This window comes from Lepisma saccharinum, chromosome 16 (assembly GCF_977018435.1).
Source record: "Lepisma saccharinum chromosome 16, izLepSacc3.1, whole genome shotgun sequence".
Classification (NCBI taxonomy): Eukaryota; Metazoa; Arthropoda; class Insecta; order Zygentoma; family Lepismatidae; genus Lepisma; species Lepisma saccharinum.
In genome coordinates this window covers 6,595,047-6,616,303 of record NC_139244.1, presented here as the reverse complement: position 1 = coordinate 6,616,303, position 21,257 = coordinate 6,595,047, and the positions used below count along the sequence as shown (strand labels likewise).

General features: G+C 36.6%; 2 protein-coding genes across 6 annotated transcripts in view; one reads left to right on the top strand and one right to left on the bottom strand.

The window, feature by feature from the left end:
- Positions 1-3,672, top strand: part of LOC146000226 (protein Loquacious-like) — a 36,136-nt gene extending 32,464 nt beyond the window's left edge. For all 5 annotated transcript variants that reach the window (XM_083137628.1, XM_083137630.1, XM_083137631.1 and 2 more), the window contains one exon: positions 1,088-3,672. In XM_083137628.1, coding sequence (XP_082993754.1) covers positions 1,088-1,224 — 137 coding nt within the window. In that variant the 3' untranslated portion in view covers positions 1,225-3,672. The remainder of the gene's footprint in view (positions 1-1,087) is intronic.
- An 8,537-nt stretch (positions 3,673-12,209) lies between these two features.
- Positions 12,210-20,369, bottom strand: LOC145999866 (uncharacterized). The gene is made up of 3 exons (XM_083137135.1): positions 20,204-20,369; positions 16,827-16,917; positions 12,210-13,113 (listed from the first exon to the last, which is right to left on the bottom strand). The coding sequence occupies exons 1-3, from the start codon at positions 20,233-20,235 to the stop codon at positions 12,415-12,417; spliced, it is 822 nt and encodes a 273-aa protein (XP_082993261.1). The 5' UTR covers positions 20,236-20,369; the 3' UTR covers positions 12,210-12,414.
- Between the last annotated feature and the right edge of the window lie 888 nt (positions 20,370-21,257).

Genomic DNA, 21,257 nt, shown 5'->3' with positions numbered 1-21,257 from the left:
CATCGTATAAAGTGTGTACCTGGGGGAAACTCTCTGGGTAATGGTAGCCAGGGGCATGGTGCTGATCACATCACCCCCACCTTCGGCTGTGATCAAGAAAGTGCAGGGCCCTAACTCCTCACCTCCTATATACCTTCATGGCATGGTGCAAAGCACAGGGGAGCACTTTATTTTTACTTTACTGAAATATCTGTAAACTGAGAACAGCTGATCATTGCGTGGCCTCTCACATAAGCTACTTTTCAAATCATAATTTCTCTAAGCTGGGTCTTTCCATGTCAAATCAACCAATGGTCTGAACCTTGAGATGTCAGAAATTGATAATGTTTGATACAGCGATAGTACCAGTAAAATTGACTAAAACTGCAAAATTTCAGATTTTTTGTGCAGTTTGAGTTATCGAATTTCAAAAAAAGCAAAAATTCTAAAATTTAACATATTTGGAAATCTAAACAGCAGTAAATGCAAAACTATTTGACTTAGAGAGCTCAAATTGGTGTCATTCTCTTCTGCTTTTAATGGGCTTTAATTTGAAATGCAACATGGCTGTTCTATTTCAATTTTGTAATTTTTAAAAAAACTCTAAAAAATGTTTTTTTGAAAAAAAATGTTTTGTAGACATCAATTGACTATTTGTGTGCAAAATTTCATAATGGGACTGTAATGGGTTCCTATGGAAAATGAATTATTTTGCATTATAATGTGTGTGAAATTTGCTAATTTGTTGACTTCAATGTTAAAACCATAACTTAAGTTGAGTGGTTGATGTTGAAATCTTCATATTAGTCTATTTTATAATTTTTGGACTACAAATAATATGGAAATTTATAATATTTATCACTTTTTTTTGTTTTTGTCCTCTTGATAGGTAGAATGATTAAACAAAAAATCTGAAAAATCTTAATCCTAAAGGTTCAAAAATGTTTTTTTGGTTGGTGACATGGAATGACCCAGCTTTAAACTTAGTCCCACAATCATTCCCAGTATTCTAAAGCACTGCTAATAAAACGTGCAGAAAATAATTAAACATGTGGCACCATTACTGAATTAGTCTTTTGGTTCACAAGCTTCTTTTACTTAATTGTAGGTGAGCACCAATGCATAGTCCAGCTCTCAACTCTTCCTGTAGCAGTCTGCCATGGTACAGGGAACTCTACAAAGAATGCTCAGCAATCGGCAGCCCGGAACGCTTTGGAATATCTCAGAATAATGACAAAGAATTAATTCGAAAATGGGAAGGTGCGGATTTTTATTTTTGACGTGCCTTGCGAATGGCCTTATGGGATTTTTTTCTTTATTTTTTTCCATTAAGATACTGTTTCCATAACTGCAGTAAGTATCTTAATGACTATTCTTGTTTATGTAATACTTTTTTGCGAGCTAGCGGAAAAGTAGTGCTGAGGTGTGGTACATAAGTGTTTAGTTATGTATAGTGGCAACACTACAATATTGTTTTTTTTTTTTTGCAAGCACCGGTAATATTGGTGTATGCTGTGATAATTGCTTTGTATGTTGTGATCACTATTATAGGAAAGCAGTGTTCTGGGAGAAGACATGTATACGGTTAGTAACAATTATTTCATTTTGAAATTTTTATTGAATGATGCCAAGTTAGTTATAATGCGAAATAATATATACCCATACTTGTAACTACATACCTGTGATGGACTTCTCATCTACGTCCGCATAAGTGACTTCAAATATCTGCTCCAATCTAATTTCTACGTAAAACTTTACATACTTCAATCCTGAGTCAACCAGTTGCACATTCTGGAACGAAGAGAGGCAAATTCAGCTGGGAGAAGACAATAATTAAGCTACAGATAACATGCCTGAAATCGGCAAATTTAAAAATAATTTGGAATTGACACACATTAATCTGTTGAGAAAGACTACTGCTGGATGAAAGGAATCCCAACTTGAGATCCTAACAAAACAGCATGCATTAAATTCAAAACTGGAATCGTAATTTTTACTATATCGTGTACATTTCTTCCAGAACCCTGCGTACAGCAAGCAGTATGTATGTATATTGTGTAATTCTTTGTTTATAGTTCCAATCTTTTTTCAAGCATAAATAGCTTAAATTTATATTATTATTGTCTCTTTTAAATAAATACACATTAAGTGAATGACTACTTTTTCTGAGAGACTTACTTGTTGTGGTTCTATTGATTTCAGTGGCCCTGCCACCATCCACCGTGGAGCTTTTCACTTGGGAGTCTTGCAGAAGTTAGCAATTCACTTACTTGCATTTATTATAAAACCATGTCTTTCATAAGTTTTTTTACATGAATTGATTTTGTTAAAATCACGTATGTTTGCAAAGGAAATGTAGGGTGTATTTGTTCTTCAGTCATCTCGTGTATTTTTCCAACCTGTACATTTCCACAAAGGGAAATAAAATATTTTACAGCACATCCAAAACATTTAGTAAATCTCTTTTTCAGTACAAAAGATAATTCATAAAATTTTGCACTTTCAAAAGTTTGTTTAGAAAGAAGAAAATGAAGTCAAGTTTGCATAACTTTACATTTGATGTTACTTTCTTTTACATAGAAATTGATTTTCTTTTTATTTGGAATATTTTAATTATAGAAAGTGTAACTGTTTGTAGTCAGCCAGCCCTAGGGAGAAAGCTGATATGATTCAGAGAAATCTTATGCTGAACCCAAATGCCCTTCCATTTGCAAAACTTTTGTTTCCACAATAGAAATATTTACAACAGTTTCTATATTTCAAAGGCATGTAAAGTACTGCATATTTAAAAGCCTGCCCTTTATGCTCCATTTCATCATAATGGCAACCAAATTAGTGTTGCCACATTTTAAAATTCACATAACTCGAACAATCTCTGGAACATTAACAAGAGAGCTAGTTCCCAAAATTTCTTATCAAAATGTCACCTATTGAGACAAAGCATATATGGGTAGGAGTTAAATAAATCCTTTTTGATATTGCACTAAAATTTCAGGTTATACAGACATATTTCATGTAAAACTGAAATGGTATACTCTTCTATAAATTGCCAATTATATGAGAACTCATTAGTTGTAGGAAAAAGTTAGTTTGGAAATGCATCCCTTCCAAAGAAAATAAGCGTAGGATAACAATATAGCTAAATAGGCATATTTTCTGATGTAATATCAATTTAACTTGATTCTCTTGGGGAAGAAAATGTTATAACATGTCAACAAGAAAGGAAAAATGTTAAAATTGCAAAGCGAGGCAATTACATTTTTTGCCCAACTTTCTAATTCCTATTTTAACCATTTTTTTACCAGAATTTATCGGTTTTTGTATGGTTTGTTTTCCCTTGAGAAAAGAGAATGCCACAGAAAATATTTGTAGGTTTCCTACACTCTTCAATGTTATAGATACTGAATTAATTTTAAGACATAATCATTCATATCGGACATATGTGAACCAATCTAGGATTTGTGATGTTAAAACTTTGTGAACATTTTAAATAATTTTGAGACAGTCACGCAATGCGAATTTTCTTATGTATTGCACGACTGTGTTGCAAAATTATTAAAAAATGTTAATCTAAATAGTTGTAATTGGAATTGCCCAAAGTAAAAATTAGTTTGTACTTGTTGAGTGGTCTTTTTGTATTGTTAACTATAAAGTGTAAGAAACTTAAATGCATAAAATAAACTATATTTTGTATTCTGAGACTTATTATTGCATTGATATGTCTACGACATCAGCACCATACATACATTTTTTACTTCCACAAAAGAGTTGGTAGAGCATCTGGCTACCATGTTGAAGACCCGGGTCCGAATCCCGGGCCAAATGATTTGGACCAGGAAATTTTCCAGTCGTTTTAGTTTCTGCATGGCTCTGAGAACCACCCAGCCTCATATCAGTTGGTACCTAAAGTGTAAAGGTGGCTAGACATGATGCTGATCACATCATCCCAACTATGGCAGAGATCAAGAATATATGGAGCTCTACCTTCACATCCAATATGCCTTCATGGTACGTGTGCACAAGCACAGGAGTACCTTTACCTTACTTACCTATAACTTACTTAAATGTTGCATATGGAGAGTAAATTTAAGAGAAATTTAGAGAATGTGTGTTGGCTTGAAGGTGTAAGCAAACAAGTTCACAGGGTATGGAGCATGTTTTATATATGTATAAATAGTGTAATTGTTAACAAATGTTATAACTAGTATGAAGTGATACCGTGGGCTTCGCCAGAAATTTTGGTAAGAGGGTCCAGTTCATAGATAAAACTTCAAGTTGAAAAAATAATTATCATGCTTATTATAAAATATTTATTATAAATAAATTTGGAATAAAATTTGTTCATAATTATTTTTAGATTGCCTATTATTGGTTTTAAGTTATAAACTGTTAAAAAAACTGAATAGCATTTCAGTACATTAACTTTTAAAAACACATCTTCCAAGAAAAAGCTTTAAATGTTTCAGAGAAATTTTAATCATGTGGTTTGTTGTATGACCTCTCATAAAACTAATGTTGAAAACTACGAAACCATTTAGTCTTTCCTGTAAATGGTAAAACATGCAAATATAAACTGGTTCCTGTTTTTTACCATTTTTCAATTTAATGCATTTTTACTTTATTATTCTATTTGAATACCAAGTAACTGAACTTGTTTCAGTATTTAACAATAAAAAGTTTTATGATTTTTTTTGTAACTTGAAATGAAGGATGCAAATTTCCAGAGGGGTCGTCGTGTCCGTGGCCGATACCAATGGTTGAAAATTGTGACATTGAAAGCCGTTTAAAATATTGATTAATTGGAGTGGAATTCTCACCCACTAATACCGGGTGCGTCAAAAAAACTGTGTATAAACTTTGAACTGTCGGATAATTTATTTTGCAACCTACAAGGTTAAATTTCTGGGAAAAGAAAGGCTACAGTCCAATTTGAAAAATAAGTTTACTTTCTGGTCAAACTGAATGTTCCAAATGGTGGTTAAAGTAAATGTTCAAAATGTTGCCCCTTCATCCTCGATAAATTTCCGAGCAAGGGGTCACGTGGGAATGGTGTAAGTGCTAGTAGTGGGCTACGCATTCTGAAGAAAGGCAAGTTGCGTGTGTACATTCCAAGGCTGGTGCAACAGATAAGTGACGACCCAGATTGCAGGGTACAGTTTTGTGAATGGGTTCAGGAGATGGTTATACGTGAATCATTGTTTGGTCGGATGAAGCACAATTCAAACTTGATGGAACTGTCAAGAGGCATAATTGTGTGTACTGGCCTGAAGATAATCCCCACATTACTGCTGAAAAGGCTGTGAATTTGCCTGGTGTAAATGTATGGTGTGATTTGTCTCCTAGGGGACTCATTGGTCCTTTCCGTTTTGAAGGTACTGTAACTGGAGAAAAACACCTAACAATGCTTGCTGATTCAATTTTCCCTGCCATTCGTGCAATGTACGGTAATGACAGGTTTTATTACCAACAAGATGGCACCCTGCCGCACTATCATAGGGATGTGTGACCATACCTGGATCAGAATGTACCAGACCAGTGGATAGACTGCAGGGGACCAATCGAGTTTCCTGCACGCTCTCCAGACCTTACGCCGCTAGATTTTTTCTTAGGGCACAGTAAAAGATGAGGTGTACCGTCGTAAACCACGTAACCTGGACACACTTTGGGATGAGATTCAAACGGTGTGTGCAGAAATCCCATTGGACACTTTGGTGCGAAGTACGGATTCAGTTGTGACTCGTACTCAGAAATGTATCGAAAATAAATTATCTGACAGTTCAAAGTGTGTGTACATTTTTTTGACGCACCCGGTATTATATGCATCAATTTCCCAGAGTTTTCCTCTAACATCAGAGTATTAAAATCCCCTTTTATGCAATCGCAAAATATAGTTTTTCCACATAATATTGATGCAAAATCAATAGAAACCTTTCATTTTGCATAACTTCCAAGATAATTAGACTACGTGAAAACTAGTCATTTTTGCGAACAATGCAACTTGAAGGGTCCAAATGCTAAGAAATTATCGGCCACTTAATAAAATCCAACGGACACTTTCAGACACATTGATATCGGCTCCAGGGTGCAAAATAATTTGTTGATGGGGGGGAGAAAGATCTTAATCTACAGGGTGTACCAAAAGTTCCATTACCCCTTCCTCCCCTTTTGAATTGTAGACAAACCTGCAAAATGTTATTTTAACAGCATGCAAGTAAGATATACTAGAAATGTACATGGAAAATCGGTAGACAAGGCCTAGAATGAAAGTTAGTATTTAATGAGTAACAATTCACACCCTTGCAGTCAGACATTGCAATAACATGTGATTTCATGCTACCTATCACCTTTATTTTCATTGTTCCGTATAGAGGAATAGGAGAGAGAGAATGAGTATCTTAGCCTGTTCTAAATATGTTACAAATGCAAGGGATAAATGATAGGTGTTAGTCGTTGGGTAACAACTTTAAATTCACTATCAATTAAATGGACAAAGTTATTAGTGTTCCCTGAAGATTTAATTACTACTCTCAAATTTGTAATTTGGCCTAAGTTTATGTACAGTTAGAAGTAAATCGCCATTCTTAGGTATTTAATGAAAGAAAATTCCTACAACCCATGCCTTATCCTGAAGAAAATCTTGCATTGTGTATTGCCTCTTGATTATCATTGCCTGGCTTGTCTACCGAAAAGAAATATAAATTATTTGGATTTTATAGGAAAAAATTGCAATAAAGCGGTATTCTATTGACTGGACACGAAGGCCTATGTGACATCTTGTTTCTCGCTGTGGTTTTGCTTAATTAAACTAAGCTGTTCTCATTAATACTCTCAGAATTTCATTTTCCAGTTCTTCTTTGCCTTGTAAATAAGGTTTCCTGGGTTCGATTGTCGTTTGGATCCCACTTTAAACTGTAGGTCCAGTCCCGATTAGCCTTACTGTGCATAAAGTGGACTTGCAACACACACATCTTTTTCAGCTTGTTCGTAAATTCCTTCCTGTAGGCTTCCGTTGGTAGGTTATTTGTGTTCATAGCATATAGGTGGTTTGAGTGGGTCGGGCTGTTAAGTTCATCAGTATTTGTACATGTTCAACTTTCGCCTGCTGTTGTGTATTCAAAGTTTTCAATAAGTAAAATGATTTAAATCAGCTGTAATTTTTGGCAATGGTAACTTGTGCATTTAATTTGAACCAGATATTTCAGGCAGAGGTGATTCTCCCCCCCCACCAAATATTTATGGGGGGGAGTTTTTGTTCCAACAAACAAGATAAGCAATTACTTTTTATTTCAAGTATACTTTACTAAGAGTAATATCGAAAAAACACACAAATTAGTGTAGTTGTGTGTGTTCAATGCCTTTTCTCTCAAAAGATCATTAACAAATCTACATCAATATGCACAATAAAAGGAAAACAAGAATGGAAAACAATAATAACTATGAAAGTAATTGATTTATATTAACATAAAGCAAAAACTAAATAACATAATAAGACCACTTCAACTAGTATTTCATAATTTATTAACATCTTTAACCAGTTAGTAACGTAATTAGTTTGCTACGTTATAATATCTGATATATGTAAAAGTAACAAATTATTTTCTTTGTGTAATTAATAATAATAATATTTAATTTAGTAATTAATTTTTACTTTTAATAACATTATAAATATGTATATCGTATAATTTATATGTATATTTGCAGGGAGGGGGGTTTGTAGATTAAGATCTTTCCCCCCCCCACCAGTCTTAAATGATTTCGCACCCTGACTGGAAGTGTGACCTTTTCGAACACACTCAAATGTCAACTTCCCTCCTAAATAGTACACCCTGGAAACTATTCTTGTAGGCAAATGAGTCTCTGGTGGCTGTAACCGCAGTCAAGATATTAGTTTTGGTGTCTCCGTCCTAGTTTGTGTTCATCTTCATGAGGTTCATCTAATTACCATTCAACCTCACCGTCACCATTGGTCAAAACTAGCAGAAAATCAACTTGAAATCAGTCTTGATTACTTTCCACAAATAAGAGTATCAACAGTTCATAGCACTTCGAAAGTTGAGGTAGTAATTTCAACTCCACAAGGCTTCATTATTTATCAAAACGGAACTCCGTGAACAACGATGTTGCATTATACAAGTCTCAAATATTTTTTTCCATACGTGAAAGAAATAATTTGAATCTCAGGCCAATCCATGGTGTCTGGAAGAGGGCGATGGTGACAGGGGGACACCCCCCCACATGGAAAATGGATCTTACCACAAACTTACACATTACACACATATATTGCATTTCATTCACAGTAATGTATGTTAATTATTGGAAGGTTGGGTGTTGTAGGAACATGACAGCTTCAATTTGATTCAGTGTTTCTTTGAGAGGGCAGCACTATTAAGGGGGGAAATATGTCTCGTTTGCCCCCCTGGAACAAATTACCATGCTTGCCCCTCCTTGGAAAAAAATCTGCGGACGTCCATGGACCAATCATAATAATAGTGTAATCCACCTCTTAAATGGACATATTTTATGTTACGATAAAATGATACGGTTGACGGGGTTATTTCTGTATATAGGCTCTCCGATCGTATAACGCTCTCGCCTTATAATTAAGTGGTCCTGGGTTCGATTCCCAGTAGAAGGCCAATGCACACTTGTTAGGACTATTGTTTGAAATGGAGATCGTGACAATTAACCTATTTGAGCATGTGGACTTGAAAGAAAATCACTACTGGATTATTTACAATTTTTTTCTTTAATTTGGCTGCCTCATTATAGGTCTCTGAGACCCTCAAATCAAGCTTTCTTTCCACCCCTTTCTTCTTTGAAATTCATGCAAGTTAATCATAAGAATGGCATAGCTGATAGTGAAAATTTATATGTTGGAAGAGAACTTGTAAATAGTGCTACCACTAATTACATTAGTTCAGTAATTCTATAGATTTTTTCCAAACCTACAAAACTGTTACATTAAAATTTGGTCACCTCGGTATGGTAGTGATTGTGAATACTCGTTATTAATTAGAACAAATTAAAAATTGTTATTTAGATACATTGCATTATTTGAAGACGACAGCTATGTAAAAAATGTGATGGAATAAAGAAAGTGGCACATCAAATTACCCACGGAGTGGTTATCGCAGTGCGCTATGATGCAGGGGTTCAGGTCCGAGCATCGGTGTTTTTGTGACTGTCCATTCATCACTTTCATCATATCATCATTGCGATTAGCGAAAAGTGAAGGAAAGCAAAATATTTTTTTAAAAAAATTAATCAAACATAAAATTCCGCATGTTATCTTTCCTGGTATTGCAGTGTGGACCCAATTAAAAAGGTCGATATAATTCCGTGCGTACCTGGAGGAAGCAAGGCGAAGATGATGTTTTATTTTTTTTATTTATTGTTTCTTACCTTGATCATACCCAGACAGATTTATGTCTAGGTCCGGTGCTGACAACATCAAGAACTCCCTTCCATTTATGCACAGTTCAGTTAGTCCAACCTTTAGCCCAAGTCATGTCAGATGGTTAGTTACATTTTTTAATATTTTTCCACATTCCAAATATCTTTTTTTTTCTTATATATATGGCTGCTTTCGAAGCAATTTTTCCCCATTGAAGGCTGGGAGCTGCAATCCTCCAAATCCTCCTAAATTCTGATTAACTCTTGATCATAAATCTTATAATTGTGAGTATCCCATAAAGCTTATTAAGCCTGTTGATTGCTTCTAATCATAGCAGTGTTCATTAGATCACATTTTAAAATAGAGTTCTGATAGTGCCTTTAGCTTTCCAATGACAAAATTAAGAAAGAAGAAAGAAAAGCTTGAATTGATTTAATTAAACAGGATATTTGCTCAAATTTTCATAAACTTACTAGACAAAAGTTTCTCCAAATAACATCAAAGCTTGTTATGGGATGAAGCTTGTGAACTTTCTAGTATCGACAATATTCACAAGTAAAATATGCATGGAGCGAGGACCAACCTATACTTATAGAACCATTTACATTTCCTAATTGTATATATTTATTGAATGTAATTGGGTGGGCACAGTAATTTTTGGGTGGGTGTTTGCCCACCCCTGTCGCCGTCCCTGCAGGCAATTCCCATGTTGATGAGGTGCAAAGAAAGCAGCGTTCTTTCCAAATGTTACAACCTTATCAATATATCTTCTCCCTAGAGTAAAGAAGAACATTTTTGAATGAATGGTTTGATTGGTGTCAAAATGAACTTGTAACAGTTGGGGAATCATACAGACAGTTTGCTGAATTCAAGCCCCATAAACCATGGTTTCATCATGTCAGTGGTACAAGAAATGTAATTATATTAATTAATAGACCGAGATCGGGTCAATTATGTATGCACTAGGCAACATTTATTCAGAATTGGAATAACGCATAATAAGATATAGGGCTTCCCTGATGGTGCAGTGGTTGCGTATTGCCTTGTAATCAAGGGATCGCAGGTTCGATACCTGGTAGAGGCACTTTAAACTGTAGGTCCAGTCCCAATTAGACTTGCTGTGCATAAAGTGGACTTCAAAACAAGAACTCAAGAGTAATAAGAGATGTGAATGTGGCTGGGAAACTGCAGACGTGGAACATGTAATACTGGAATGCTCAAAATATAATGGAGAAAGAAATATCTTCTATAAAACTTTACAGAATTTAAAATTCAGTGTCTATAGTGGAACCACGAGCAAAACAACCTGCGCAGACCCGCGACTCCTGTGCACCGTACCCCGCCAGTAGACGAGGGGGGAGAATGGACCATGCTTCCTTATGGGCCGAGGTGGAGGGAAGAAGGGAAAGCTGCAAGGGGACTTTTCGTCCCAAGGGTTTTTCCCTTGTGGTCGATCTATAATAAATTTGTCAAGTTCGGTTGTCAATCCAGATGTTCTAGAAAAGTGTAGCATACAAATTTAAAGGGAGAATGTTTTTCGTTTTGTCTGTGAAATGAGGGTGGGGAAGGTGAATTTTTTTAATGTAAAGCTATTATTTATATTTTATATGATTTAAAACTGATTAAAAGCTGTTAGGTCCAAAAGAAAGAAATGAATAAATTAAATATCTGCATCACAATATAGGGCCAAACATGAAATAACGTTGAAGAAAATTACTGCTATAGCCATCCTTTCAACATGTTGATCTTTCAAATTTCAACTCTACAACTTTCTGTGCTTCTCTGTAATGCTTTAGGTAAAGTAAAAACTATCCAAATAAAAGTAACTTGCTTAAGGAGTGAAGTAATGTAGGCCATCAATTCCTCTCACGCATCATCGTTCGAAGGTTCAGACTCGCTTGGAGACATCACAGTAGCATTTTGGGGCTCGTGCTAGGCTCTGGTTCAATTATGTGAATTGACAGTGACGTGTGGAGTTGGGAAAGCGATGATTCCATTTCAAAGAAATGTGTAGTAGTAGTAATAAGTCACATTAACAATAGTAATAATAATAACTGTTAGCATCATATTACTTTACATGATCAAGTTAGAATATAAAATATTGAATGAGCAGTATAAAGTATTCAAAAGCATTTAAAACTGCTGTGACAGTGTAGCAATTCATTCAATTTCATTTAGAAACTGAAGTCACAAGTGATTACAATATAAGGTTGAATGCATTGCTGCAAGTGGGGGAGGGGGATGCCATGTTCCCCAGCTAAATAATTTGTGCAAAGCGTCTCGTCGTTTAGTAGAAAGGGCATCGGAGGGGCAGAATAGCAGATTGAGCCACAAAATTACTCAGAAGTTCAAAAGTTAATACAGATTTGTAAATGATAATAAATAATTATACAATTTCTAAAAGCTGTGGAGGCCACGGTGAGTTGTCACTTTAATGTTGGGGACTGCATGGTTCATCCTCCCCCCCCTTTTTAGAGATGCCACTGCACAATTGTTCCAAAGGTTTGAACTCCCCCCCCCCCCTTACTCCCACTTGGGAAGAATTTCCTCTTCAAGCACTGGTTGAATTGGCACTATTAAGAAATCAACTGCTGAACCATGCATTTTCTTGCTTCTGAGACCTTATTTGAAGAAAATATTTAATTGATTCGAGAGAAATTGTTGGCTTATGAGTTTACATGAAATTTTTCCGTCATTCACTCAACGTGGGTATCCAGTTTTCAGTTTTGACTTGGATTGAGATGAAAATTAGGTTAATATTTAATAAATATCAGAATCAACACCAAGTTGACATAAATGAAGGTAAACAGTGGTAAGACAATCCTTATGCCATTTTCAGTTTTATTCAAAGTGATTAGGGGAAAACTCAGTAGGTTTTTATTTTCCTGTGGTACTGACATACGTTTCTTACAATTCACCTTTCCCATTGGTTTAACATTACAAACTGCAAATAATAAGATATTGAGTTTTATGAAAAGTTCTTCATGAAGCTAGAAGTATTATTCTATTTTTTTTGTGTGTGATGTTAGTGATCTTATTTCCTAATCTTTGCTAGTTTCTTCGGGAAGTACTCGAAGGGGAAACACGAGTATTCTGCTCAAAATACCCGAAATGGCTTCATATTTCATTTCCCAGCACTCCTTCAGATGGTCAGACACCAGTTTCGTTAAACTTGTTCCGTCTTTGAAATCGTGTGAGATGTGCACCGTTAGAATGATCACTGAACGTTTCACTGGTGCCATCTTGTGGTCAGCCAGAGCATGAAAGAACATGGCTGCCTCGCCACAGAGGTTGTTGATATCCTCAATAATGAGAACCTTATCGCTATCCAAATATTGGATTGCGGTAGAATAGAAGTCGTTAGCTCTGGACCCTTCAGCAAAGTGAAAACCAATAATAGAAGATGATTGCCGGACGGACGTACCCATCAGGTTCTTTGCCGCTGCGCTCAGATTTGTGACCAGGCGTCTAGTAGTTCCATACGTCTCTGGTGTTGATAGGAACAATAAGACTGCCGGTTGCTGTGGATTCGCTAACATGACAGGCCTCAGAGCTGTTGATATTTTCACCCACGTCTCTCTGGGCTGTGTTGGAAACTGTTTTCTGAGATTTGTTACCTCTTCCTTCAACCGAAGCTGAATTACACCATCTTCATTCGTCAGACCATACAAATAAACATACACCACAATTGCTCCTATCACAGAAGTAAGGCAGAGAAGAAATCCATGGTTTAACTTCAGCTGAAAATGAGAACAGTACAGTTTTCGACGCAATTACAGTAAAGATTACCATGGATGCTTTAATTTGGTCTTGAGAAAAGAGCTAGGCTATCTACAAAGCCCGGGGACTAAAACAGAAGAAATAGTTTGGGATATGCACATAAAATTGTTCATGCCAATAAGAAGATGGAGCTTCAGAGTTAATTCAGAACGGCCCCTACATTTCATCTGCAATCTGCAGGAGTACCGTGGGTCACAGTTGTGTGCCCAGGATTTTCGAAAGGGGGGGAGAGGAGAGGGAGGGAGGATACATATACTTTTTTTAGTAGTCATCCCTGTACCATCTTTTCCTGTCTGTAATGTTCCTTTTTTATTTTTTATGAATGCTGAAGGCACAAATCTCCAAGGGATATCCCCATGGATGTCTAGGTGATATCCTGTTCTGGATATTCATGGGATATGTTGTACAGTGGGATCCATGAGTATTACCCTGCAAATTGTCCATGTCTATTTTCATAAATTTTTCTCTTCCATCCTGTGTGTTTTTAAGCGATGGATTTGTATGTATGCTGGTTCAGAAGTTGTCAACAGCTTGTTTTGAGTTTTCTTTTAATTCTTGAAGCTCTTATTGGATCAAATAAGATGTACGATCATGGTGATGGACAATTTGCATGGTAATACTCATGGATCCCACTGTACAAGGTACGTCCACGAAAGTAAGTTCCGTTTGCAATTTATGCCAGCTGCACTGCAATCGCAAGAGTGAGCATGTGCACCGAGTATAGAGCGACCACAAGGAATAAACCTTGGACGAAAAGTCCCCGTGCAGCTTTCCCTTCTTCCGTTCAACTTGGGCCATAAGGAAGCATGGTCCACTCTCCCCCTCCCCTCCTTGCGGGAGTATGGTGCACATGTGTTGCGGGTCTGCGCAGGTTTTTATGCTTGTGGTTCCATTATAGTTGGACCCAATGGCAAGGCAGAGACATGAGTGTTAGAGAAGACAGAAGTGCGTACGCTTCATAGTGGGTTGCGATAATGTTCAAGAAAATTGAAACACCTGCCACGTGTAAAGTGCGATCATTCATACGGTTTTTGAATGCACAGAATATGTCGGCAGCTGAAATTCACCATCAAATTGGTGAACAGATCATGTGTGTCTCAATGGTACGGAGATGGGTTCGACAATTTAACGAAGGATGGAACAATGTGTGCATGCTGAGGAACGCAGTGGGCAACCATCTCGGGTGACAGACGAATTGGTCCATGGTGTGGAAGAGAAGATTTAAGAGAAGAGACAATTCACCCTGACGACACTGTCTGTGCATTTTCCACAAATTTCCTGGTCGATGCTTCATGAAATTGTGTTGGCCAGACTGAACTTCTGCAATTTTGTGCCAGCTGGCCCCACGCTCGCTTACAGAAGATGACAAAAAGAATTCTCAGCGATTTGGCGCTACAATCACCTGCTGACGTATGTGAGGTATTCGTTTTGGCAACCTTGGGAATTTGTGTAAAAGTTATGCCGTGCCATGTGTGTTTGTAGATACAGTGAGAGTCAAAAGTTTTTTTTTTAAAAGACTAAGTATTTTGTGAGTGCAAAAAATAGTGATTTTTTTATGAAATATAAGTTGTAGAGGAGCAATTATTCTTACGCTGTGAAATTTCATGGAATAGTAAGTACGATGGCAATGTTTGAAAGTTATATGTGCCATTTCAAAAACTTTAAGACGACAATTGTGTGTTCATGAAGTACGGTTCTCATGAGACATCAGGGATTCCTAAAACATGTATTATTAAGATCCAAACCTCCAAGTAACACCCCCATTCTACGGTTTGCTATCCTCAAAATGATCAATCGTTGAGAACAGGACCAGCCACTCATAACTTTATCTCCATATAAAGAATCATTGCCAAAACAAAAAAGGTAAACTAGGAAAAAAGCATCTGCCATGGAACAAAGTGGCAACCAAGGCAAGGTCAAAGAGGAACGTGAAGATGAAGAGAAGGCTTTGGAAAGTCTCATCGCTTCTCATGATTAAGGATATCTGTTGTTTCATTGTACAGGTCTTTCAGAAAAATGACCACTATTCTAGGAGGATAAAGTAACTGTATCTATAACGGTTACTTTTGGGTGAGGAACTGTAACTTAAGTAGCCTTTAAAAAAAAGTACCAACACTGGTTAGTAACAGGGTGGATGAAAATAATGATTTTAAAAAATCATTTTTGACGATTTTTAAAATTTAAATCAATTTTTTAAAATATTTAAATCGATTTTTGATTTAAAGAAAAACACTTACAATTGTTTGTATGGTTGGCAACATATGGCACCATACATATAAATATATATATATTTTTAAAATGGAAAGGCTTTTTCTTGTAAACTGCCCTGTAAAATATTTGAACAGTTTGATTAAAGCAAATAAAACATTGAATGTAAATATACATTTTTTCTGTTTCTGATACTGTATATATGAACCTACTGTGGAAATGTTTGTTGAATGTGTTAATGAAACTATAATAATTTCAGTAAATTTTCTTCCATTGAAAATAAAACATTCTGAGTGTACTATATATATGAATGGCTTATTGCAGAAAGGGACCTGAGTCACTTTTGCACAATTCTGAGAAAAACAATGAAAAATCGTATAATATTAATAGTGTAAGAAAGAAATGTGCCGTTGTTGGCTCAAATATTCAACATAATGAATAGTTAATTTTGCAACCCTCAATGCACCCCCCCTGCAGTATGCTGCTAGACACAGTGGAGATGAAAAAATTAACTCCGATACCTCAAAAATGTGACTCGGGTCCCTTTCTGCAATAAGCCATTCATATAGTCTTTGTAGCTGAATTTTGGCAATTTTTTTAATGATTGCCAAATATCAGCAGCAATGTTTATTTACAGTTTAATGACATGACTTACGGTTTAACGTGATTAGTATTTTGTGTGTTGTTCTATGCAAAATGTTTGTTATTTTTGCCTATAAAAATTATGTAATTTTTAAATCGAGAAATTTAAGTGTGTTTTCAGTTTACATATTACATTTTCTTTCATATGAGCTTCACCTCATCAGTACATATATTTTGTTTTCTTTCTTTTCCTTTCTTAGAGCATAATAAGGACCATTAAATGATTAAAAGATTAATGCACTTTCAATAAAAGTGATTCTAACATCTACAAAATACTTATGTATATTATTCTATAAATTATTTATTTAAAGTGATTCGAATGAGTGATTTTTTTAAAAAAAATCACCTGATTTAAATCACAATTTAAATCAATCCACCTTGGTTTCTATATCCGGGTTTGATATGTGGTGGAGGCACATAGTGGTTTGGATACAACTTTAAACTATAGGTCCAGTCCTGATAAGCCTTTCTGTGCATAAAGAGAAATTAGAAATGAACTCAACAACAACTGGTAACTAGATACCTACAGTGGTTTCGTTTTGGCTCTGGGCCAAGATAGTGCATGACTGCAGATGGCGCATGGCACGGATGCCGGAATGTGTGAATGCAGTTGGCCACCACTTTAAACAACTCTTATAACACTCGTTATGCAATATAAATATAATTGCCTGCATGCTAAAGGTATGTGGTACAAATAAGCAGGACGTCACGGGTCAAAAATGCTAGCTTCCATGCCATGCACCTTCTGCAGTCATGCACAATCTCGGCCCAGAGCCAAAACAAATGCACTGTATTATGAAGTATGAATGACTGTTAAACTTACCTTGAGGTTTTGAAATCTACCTGCACCATAACAAGTACAATCTTTGCCCAAATAGACTTTTGGTTGGCCTTCTTGGCTGAAAATTTCATTACTGAAAAGGGAGATAAGTGTGAAAATTTCCTGTCGTGCAGGTGGTTCTTGTATCTCCTCAGCTTAAGTAAACAATTTCTCAAATTACAATGCTACATTATCATGTCAAACATTTCGGTGGCATCTACCAATGTCCAAGCTGTATCAAGGGCCTCCCTGATGGCATATTGGTAACATCATCGCCTTGTAATCGCCAGGTTCGATATTCGGTGGAGACTCATAGTTGTGCGGCTGTTCGGACCCCACTTAAAAATTTAGGTCCAGTCCCGATTAGCCTATCTGCAAAAATTGACTTAAAACAACAAATCAAATCCAAGCTGTATCGATCTACTTTTTGTCACCTTGGCACAGCCTGCCACTGCCTCCCCCCTTCCACTTTAATACAATATACATTCTGATTGTCAATTGGAGAGGATATTTATGGATTTAATTTGAAGGACATACACTCCTACTGTCAATCTAGTATATGGAATGCAATATAAAGGGCAGGTGCAGCTTAAGATCTGGGCAACAGCCTGGGTTGCTGCCCTTCGAGACCCTCTTGAGTAGCATCAAAACCCTATTTCTGATTACATATTTGTGGCTATTTGTTTGGATTTTTGTAGACAAGAATTAATGGAAGTAAATTACTGTAGGTATCGGAAAAATATAATTTAAAAACATGTTAATGGAACCTTTTTTTGTGCGTAATGAATGCATTTGTACGTACTTCGGTGTTATAGGTACTAATTTTCATGAAATACAGTTGATTTATACGTAACCAAGCTACAACAATGTCACAAAAGTGACAGTTGCTAATGGTCGTCCATGGAAAACAGCATGAGGAAAAATTACATGCTTGACCAGAAAGTAGAATTTATACGAGAAATGGATGCTAATCCACATAAAACTAAAAATTAAATAGCTGCAGATTTAGGCATCGCTTAAATGATCATTCGTAAGTGAAATGCTATTTTTAGATATTTTTTTAAGATTGGGTAGTAATGCTATAGAACTACAGTGTCTACTGTAGTACTTCAGCATCAAAGTGTTCACTAATAAACTGGCAAATGAAGTACACGGTGAGGCAGTCAAACGGGAAGATTTAAAAAATTCACAAAAAATAGAGAGAGCAAATATTATTTATTTTTGGAACATGAATGTACTGTAGGGCCTCCCTGATGGTGCAGTGTTGCCCTTGCCTGGGTTCGATACCCAGTGGAGGCACATAGTGGTCCGGATCCCACTTTAAGCTGTACGTCCAGTCCAGATTAGCCTTACTGTGCATAAAGTGGACTTAAAACACAAAATGAATCAATCAATGAATGTACTGTACATGAGTGGAAATTACTAGTGTACCTGAAAAATGTTCATTTTTTTTTAATAGGTGTCAGTAAGATGGCATCATTGGTTTTGCACACATTGTCGGAGTCTCAAGAGTAAATCCGCCCATGACGTTGTCTAGCACCTCCAATGGAATGTTGTGGATCTCTTGCCGAATTCGCTCCTTCAAATCATCCCTGGTTCTTGCAGGATTGTCCTTGAATACTTTGGATTTGAGGTAACCCCAAAGGAAAAAGTCAGGAGCCGCACGGAATATCGCCGAATCTGCTGATGAGACGACCAGGAAATGCGAGTCTAAGCACATCCATCAACACTCTGGCAGTATGGCTAGTTGCACCATCTTGCTGGAAGAGCGTTTCTTCATCTGGGTCATAGCCATCGAGGGCAGGCAGGAAAAAGGTTACCAACATGTCAGCATAATGTCCAGCGTTTACCGTCATCGTGTTACCGTGTTCATTTTCGAAAAAGTAGGGGCCGATGATTCCACGAGATGATAATGCACACCACACTGTTACTTTTTCTGAATGGAGAGAGTGTGGATTAATTTCGGATGAATGAATTTACTCTGAGACTCCGACAATGTGTGCAAAACCAAGGATGCCATCTTACTGACACCATATTAAAAAAATGAACATTTTTCAGGTACACTAGTAATTTCCACTCATGTACAGTACATTCATGTTCAAAAATACTAATATTTGCTCTATTTTTTGTGATTTTTTTAAATTTCCCGTTTGGCCTCACCCTGTATATTTAGATTCGGCAGGTGGGAGTGAAGCCGGCTGACTGTAGGTAGGCTGTCTCTCATGAGATGTTATGCCACGGGTTTAAATAAACACACACAACCACAATAAACATGTTGTTTAATAGTTAACACTTTAAGTATTTAAAAAATAAGGCTATTCTTTTTTGTAGGGGACCACCTTTTCCTAAATGTGCCTTCATGGCATTGTGCTATATGCACGGGAAACTGTACCTTTACCTCATAGGCGCCGACTCCATGGGGCTTGGGGGGGGGGGGGGGGCTAAACCATCAACTTTGGGGAGGCTATGACCAGAGACAGTATGAGTATTCTTAAAAATTTTACTAAAAAGTGTTTCAAAAGACGATGTGCATAAACTAGTGTAGTGGATGGGACGTTCGGGCTACAAATGGTTCTCACATGACATTCAGAACGAGATCATTATTAGAGAGATCTGTTTTGCGCTCCGTGGTAGCAGATATTAAAAGTCGGGAATATTTTGCTATTATGGTTGACGAAACTTGTGAAATATCCATCTGTGGACAATTAATATTCTGCATTCGAACTGTGAATAAAAAATATTTTTTTTAGGAATTCATCAGCTTTTATTAGGGGTGTGCGGGACGGGATCAGGATGGGAAAAATTTTCGGGACAGGAAATGTTTGAAATTTTCCGAAGCTCTGAAAATCTCGAATTCTACACGTTATTTTCACTTTAAGTGATTTTTGGATTAAAAACTAACAATTTACGATAAGTTCCAGAAGTTGACAATGCAGAAAACGTCGATAAATAACGACATTTTAAAATGATCATTCGGTATTTCCCGACTGCTCGGGATCCCGAAAGGTCAGGAAATAATTTCCCGAAGTCGGGATTGGGACGGGAATTTTTTTCCAGATCCTGGTCCCGACTTTTCGGGATCCCGCACACCCCTAGCTTCTATGAGATTCCGAACACTGAGACCAAAACTTAAAAAAGGGAGAGAGTGAGTCATTCATTAATTTGTTTCAGTGAGCAGAGCCCCCCCAATAATTTTGACAAGTCGGCGCCCCTGCTTTACCTTACCATCTCTGATGAAGGGTTTAGATATTCATGTGGTGTCTTAGAAAATGGTTTCATGCATATCTTTGCTTGAAAGCACAAGCACAGTAAGCAAATGTGGGCAACTAAAGCATGGTTTTCACAATTGCTTGTGTATTTCTAGTGCAACAGATCCTTACCGGCCTGAAAACCAGAAAGGTGGACGAGGCATGTTGGAACACCCGAGAGCATCCAATACTTCACACACGTGCCTCTCTTGTGGAATGATACATACTTATCGATTTCCAGTCATTTGAAGTGTATGGAGGTGAGTGATGATGTAAGTAGATGTAGTACTTCCATGGATTCCTCAACAACAATCACTGACAGCATTTATTGTCAGATTTTATCCATTGTGATGCATTCTTCAATACTGTACTGACACCTAGAAGTTGGTGTTGCATATTTCCGGGTGCCTAATCCCATAAACAAAGTCTGTTGAACAACGTGAAATTTATGAAGTAATAGCCACACACGCAGACCAACAACACCCAGATTTGAAATTAGAATCTTTGGTAGTAAGATAGTAAGTGGACTGTTGGTCCTGGCAACACTTATCTAACTTCTTTATCAAAGAAGAATGACTCTATGATATACGTGTCAAGGATTCCCCAGATGTTCTGTTAAAAATGGTATGACACCAGTGGCATATTTTGAAAATGTGACCTGGATACTGCAACAATTCTTTATTATTGCACAATATTTTTTTAACATCTTAATTAGATAGAAATAAAACACCAATGCAGGCATGCAAGTAAAACAAAAGCAGAAGTCAGGCATCTTCAAATTTTTCGCGAATTTCTATACATATGAAAAGTTGGTTTACTGGTTTACCAGCGACAAACCAGATAACATGGGAGAATATGGCACTGGATGGTTCCACATGTGGTTGAAATGTTCTATTGTCAAGGGTGCATTTTGAGGGGCTCTGGACCTTCCCCCTCCCCCGGAAAAAAATTAACCAAGTCATAAATGAAGTGAGCACAATACTTGTTTACTGTTGTATAAAATGAGTTTTTTTTTCTGCAGAACTTATATTGTGATTATCCACCTTTGCGTTAACAACTTATTCATATTACTACTACTAATAATATTCATAAAAATAATGATTAGGGACTATTTTTAATCAGCTGGACCTAATAAACCTTTTGGAATTCAATAAGTAATCTATTTATTTTTTTTACATTAATTTCT